The sequence below is a fragment of the Eucyclogobius newberryi genome, unplaced genomic scaffold, assembly GCF_026437365.1.
Source record: "Eucyclogobius newberryi isolate DKJ021-1_F unplaced genomic scaffold, fEucNew1.0.hap1 SCAF_4, whole genome shotgun sequence".
NCBI lineage: Eukaryota > Metazoa > Chordata > Actinopteri > Gobiiformes > Gobiidae > Eucyclogobius > Eucyclogobius newberryi.
The window spans coordinates 8,194,971-8,200,970 of NW_027316056.1; the positions used below are offsets into that span (position 1 = coordinate 8,194,971).

General features: G+C 45.9%; 1 protein-coding gene across 1 annotated transcript in view; it reads right to left on the bottom strand.

The window, feature by feature from the left end:
• Positions 1 to 5,599, bottom strand: part of akt3b (v-akt murine thymoma viral oncogene homolog 3b) — a 32,674-nt gene extending 27,075 nt beyond the window's left edge. The window contains exons 1-2 of the mRNA XM_072462946.1: positions 5,362 to 5,599; positions 3,763 to 3,888 (exon numbers count right to left, since the gene is read on the bottom strand). Coding sequence (XP_072319047.1) covers positions 3,763 to 3,888; positions 5,362 to 5,407 — 172 coding nt within the window. The 5' untranslated portion in view covers positions 5,408 to 5,599. The remainder of the gene's footprint in view (positions 1 to 3,762; positions 3,889 to 5,361) is intronic.
• Positions 5,600 to 6,000: the final 401 nt, after the last annotated feature.

A 6,000-nucleotide genomic window follows, 5' to 3' on the forward strand; every position in this document is an offset into this window, starting at 1 on the left:
CCAAAGTCATGTTTAGCCATTTTTGAAGCAATATGGCCGACATTTGGTTGGGCGGACGGCGTTGCCGTAATAATATTTTTTACTTCTCTTGTCACCATCTACCTCTGCGCCAAATTTCATGATTCTACGATCAGATTTTTTTGGGGTCATTTCCCATCTCTCAATGCATTTTTGGTACATTTGGGGGCGCTGACGCGCCAATTTTTTTTATTTTAGAAAAGGGAAATAGCCAGAATGTAGAGAGGCACGATTTTTAGAGGTGTGAACATTTTTGTGACTTTTCGTCAATGTTCACTGGGTGAAAAATAGGGGGGTTGGTCCCGAGAAGAAGAAAGAAGAAGAAAGAAATATAGCCGCAAGCGGCAATGATCGGCCCTCGCCACGCCGCCGCCACGCCGCAAGAGGAGCCCCAATTGTCCTTTTATTACGCCTACTGCTGAATCTGTGACGCTGTCACATCTTCTCCCCTTTGTTTTACCATCAAAAAGCTATTTTATTTTGAATTCTTGGCAAAATGTGCGGCTTTGCCGCACAGACACCGTGACTCTTTGAATGAAAATGTGGATAACTTTTGATGGTCTTGAAGATGAGTCTCACCAAATTTCAGGTTAATAGGGCTGACGCCCTGGGAGGAGTTTGTGAAAGTCTAAAGTGTAAACATGAAAGGTTTCGGTCATCGTTACGGCAACGCCATAACAATTATGACATGAGTCATTGACTTTTTTGATGGGGATGCTAAAATTGAGTTGTGTGTCAAATTTCATATAATTTCGCAAAACTAAACATTTAACCTCCATATAAAATCTGTAGGGGGCGCTGTGGCGCCAAATGAATTTATTTCACTTCAAGTAGGTTTAGGGCAAAGAGTTTAACAACTGATTCTAATTTGACGCAATTCGGACTTTATCTGCGCAAACGGCAGAAATTTTAAATATGGGAGATTTCTGAAATTCTAGCTACAGTTTGCGGCTTCGCCGCTCAGAGACCGTGAGAGGTATCAATGTAATTTGGATAACTTTTGATGTCCCACTCCTCAGTAGCATTTTCACCAAATTTCAGCTTTTTAGGGCCAACGCCCTGGGAGGAGTTCGTAAAAGTACGACGTTTGGAAAAACTCCGAAGTCATGTTTAGCCATTTTTGAAGCAATATGGCCGACATTTGGTTGGGCGGACGGCATTGCCGTAATAATATTTTTTACTTCTCTTGTCACCATCTACCTCTGCGCCAAATTTCATGATTCTACGATCAGATTTTTTTTGGGTCATTTCCCATCTCTCAATGCATTTTTGGTACATTTGGTGGCGCTGACGCGCCAATTTTTTTTATTTTAGAAAAGGGAAATAGCCAGAATGTAGAGAGGCACGATTTTTAGAGGTGTGCAAATTTTTGTGACTTTTCGTCAATGTTCACTGGGTGAAAAATAGGGGGGTTGGTCCCGAGAAGAAGAAAGAAAGAAAGAAAGAATAATATTCCGATGCGAAAACAATGTTTCCCATTTTTCAAATATCATAAACTATACATTTTCGGAAAGCGCTCGCGCTTTCCTACCTCATGGTGTGGGTCCCTGGTCACTGACGGGTACTTTCGATAATTTTGAGTGGGCTCCGCCCACTTTGTGTTTTTGGCCCTCTATACAGTAATAATGTTCAATTTTTGCATTACATGCTTATATGCACGTATTCGTGAGCTACTTAGCGCAAATGAGTGCTTTATATGGGGATGACGACCGCTTCGCGGTCGTCATCCCAATGTAAAGTGCTCGTTTAGTGCGAACTTTTGCACGGGCTTCGCCCGTTTACAACGGTAATGTTCCATTTTCCTACTACTAATTAGTATGCACGGGGCGTGCATGAGTGAAGGAGTGCGTTAGTGAGTGTTTGGAAGTGGGCGAGCGCTTCGCGCTCGATTTCGTGCGCACTATGTGCGCACTTTCGCAGCCGTGCTTTGCACGGCCTTACGAGATTAATAGGCCTCTCGCCAGCTTGTGGCGCTCGGGCCTAATAATAATAATATTTTTAGCAAAAACAATATAGCCGTTTCCACTATAACAACAAATTATACATCGTTTGACAGCTCTAAGCCTTCCCGATGCCGCCATGGGGTGGAATCATCATTACGAGCGCTTACGCGCTCGTCACTCCCTATTCCGTCGGGATGCCCCGCCCACTCCCCATAGACTTCCATTGATTTGAGCAGATACAAGCATGGCCCATGCCTGCGGCATGGATTCTCGCGTACGGGACGATGCCAGGAGGGTTTTTGGAGGAATGCAGCGCTCCAAAAGCGTCGGCAGCGTTTACGACGCTTTTGGAGCAGTGCGGATCGAACGCCCAGGCATCTGCGGCATAGCCTCACCATAGCCTCCCTATCCTCCATAGCCTAACCATAGCCTCTCCATAGCCTCACCATAGCCTCCCTATCCTCCATAGCCTCACCATAGCCTCTCCATAGCCTCCCCATCCTCCATAGCCTCCCCATCCTCCATAGCCACCCCATCCTCCATAGCCTCACCATAGCCTCCCCATCCTCCATAGCCACCCCATCCTCCATAGCCTCACCATAGCCTCCCCATCCTCCATAGCCACCCCATCCTCCATAGCCTCACCATAGCCTCCCCATCCTCCATAGCCACCCCATCCTCCATAGCCTCACCATAGCCTCCCAATCCTCCATAGCCTCTCCATAGCCTCTCCATAGCCTCCCCATCCTCCATAGCCTCTCCATAGCCTCCCCATCCTCCATAGCCTCTCCATAGCCTCCCCATCCTCCATAGCCTCACCATAGCCTCCCCATCCTCCATAGCCTCACCATAGCCACCCCATCCACCATAGCCACCCCATCCTCCATAGCCTCCCCATCCTCCATAGCCACCCCATCCTCCATAGCCTCCCCATCCTCCATAGCCTCCCCATCCTCCATAGCCTCCCCATCCTCCATAGCCTCCCCATCCTCCATAGCCTCCCCATCCTCCATAGCCTCCCCATCCTCCATAGCCTCCCCATCCTCCATAGCCTCTCCAGCCTCCATAGCCTCTCCAGCCTCCATAGCCTCTCCAGCCTCCATAGCCTCTCCAGCCTCCCTATCCTCCATAGCCTCATCATAGCCTCACCATAGCCTCACCATAGCCTCACCATAGCCTCCCCATCCTCCATAGCCTCCCCATCTTCCATAGCCTCCCCATAACCTCCATAGCCTCCATAGCCTCCATAACCTCCATAGCCTCCATAGCCTCCATAGCCTCCATAGCCTCCATAGCCTCCATAGCCTCCATAGCCTCCATAGCCTCCATAGCCTCCCCAGCGTCCGACACCAGTGGCAAAATTCGGGGCGCATCAAACAATCAGGAGCTTCCTCTGGAGCCGCAGTCATTAATATGAATAGTCACAGCACAAGTCAGCAAGAGGTGGATTTGTGTCTTGTTCAAAAGTACAGGACGTCAAACACACGTGTCTCCGGCGTCCGTCCCGTGTCACACTAAAGGCGTTCATCGTGATCTTGACGCCGCAGTCTGAACACACCATGGTCCTTAATCTGATCATCTTGACATCTTTATGACAGTTTAAAAAGAACTGAAAACATGAGCAGAAAATGCTTCAAAAAGGGAGAGTGATATGACAAAAGGCATCCCAGTTCATTCAGTGCATCAGCTCAGAACGCTTTTGCATTTTCCCAATCACGTCTCTGCTGTCCAGTCAAATTAAGCTCAAATATAATTCAAAACGCATATGGAAAAAACGAAGAAACCCATGAATGAGTCTTACTTGCTACAGAGAAGTTGTTGAGAGGATACGCGAGGTCCGAGTCTTGCGGTTTATCTTTGTATCCGATGAAGGAGCCATCGTTCTTTAGCAGAAAATAACGTGGTCGCCAGTTCTTTATGTACTCTCCTGAAACAAAATACACCAAAAACAATGCAATTACCATCTTTATAGCACATATAGTGAACAAAACACAAGACAGGTTCCTGTTCTGCAACATGGGACAGAGAGCAAGGTTTGAAAAGATCCAAAATCAGACACAAATCGATGCTAAATCCAGTATCAATTCTAGATACATTCTACAGTTACAGTTTTAATTCCTTCCTTCAAAATGACTTTCATATGGACGTCTTGATCTTGAAGGTTTTGGGACTGAGAAAACCTAAAGTCTCTGGTACAAGGAAAAACACTCGATCAGGATATTATACTGGGCTCGTTTGTATTAAAGATGACTTTCTGTGCTTTTGTCTTCTCAATAGTTCTAATCGACAACACCTGTCAGGATTTTAGATAGGGCCCCTTCTTCCTGTATTTTGGATGGGGCATTTTAAAATGTGGACAGACATTTGCGAGTGCATTTTATTAATAAATCTTAGAAAAAGGGAATAATATCATTAAATCGGGCCGGGAAGCATTTGACAATAGTCCGCCGTTACGGTTTACAAGTGAAAATTTGCATGCTGCACGCTGATTGGGCGATGAAATTTGTGTGCTTGGCTCTGATTGGCTGCCGAGCCGTGGTCCGGAGAAGGCCGAAGCTACTTGTTTTTCCGCCTAGTCGGCCCTCGTACCCCCGGACAAAATTATTTGGACAGGGCGTTTTCAAATCCTATCTAAAAGCCTGACACCCATGGATCATTACGTTGTATTTTGGACATTTTGAATCGCAATATTGATCTAATTCTGCCTCTTTACATTACATCGCCTTCATTTGTGCCGAAATGGTTACACGGCGCTGACGAGTGTCACCGTTGAAGAAAATAACATTGCAGTACGATGCAAGTAAATATAAGTGGGCATGACACGGTGAAGACCTGGACTGACGGAGCAATGGAGAATAAAGATGACTCAAAAATAAATACACATTCAGTGGTTAAAAGCTCCTTAAAAAAGGTCAATTTTTGCATAGTTCCTCCTTTAAATATTCGTTTTGTTGATTTTGACAGAAGACTGCAAAAACTGCACTTAATTAGGACATAACGTCTTCTGTAAATGACAAAATATTTCCTATCTGTGAGTTGTTAGTGTGAATAAAAACCTGCACTGCAATATCCTAGTTTAGCAGTTCATATGTCAGTCTCCTCTTTGAGTTTTAAGACTTTTGGATAGCGTCTATAAAACGTGTTAATTGAGGTTTAATCATCAGACGAATGCAAAATGTCTGAAAACGCAATCACAAAAAGAGCAAGTGATTCATTTTTGTTTTTAAGAATCAGCTCTTTTTGCATAATTTTTATTCAAATATACCAACATTCCCAGCATTATCTCAATTTCGACACCTTTCCCACCCTCTAATCGTTATTGCACAGCAGTTATTGCACGTAGCCCGTCTTCATCATATCCTGCCGTTAGTAAAGGCGTAAAACGAGGCCCGTCTCTCACCTCGTTTCTGGACCCAGCCCTCCTTGATGACGTTTTGGTCGCTCATGGTGGCGTCTCCTCACCGCCTCGCCCTCTTCTCCCAGTGTGATGACTTTATCGAGGCCGCTCTCCTTTCAACTCTGACCCCCCGGTCCTCCGCCCGAACCTGCTCCTGCGCTCTCGACTCCACACGCGAACCCCGCTACAATCACTTCCCGGTTCACTTCCCGGTTCACTTCCAAGGTTCCTCCCGCGCCGAAACGTCCTCTCGCCTCCAAAAAAAACGTACGACTCCGGTCTCTCTCTCTAACTTCCTCGACTTCGCTCGCGGTGTCGAAACGTGGAATCGCCGCAGCCGTGAGTCAACCTGGAAGGAAGCGGAGGGAAAACGCAGGTTAGATTTCCCAGAGACATTTCCTGGTTACAAAAGGCATTCGTCATTTAGACACTTTCAAAACAAAGTAGCAACGGACAAAAGGGAACGTGCATCTGCGGAAAAAACACGGCCAAATGACCTGGTTTTCAATAGAATTCAGAATGTAGGGCTGCAATAGTTGTTCATTTTGTCATTATGTGTTATTACTGACAGAGACTTTAAATCGAGATCAAGATTCAGTGATTTCTTGTCATTTTAATAAACATCCTCCTCTGTCGGTAAAA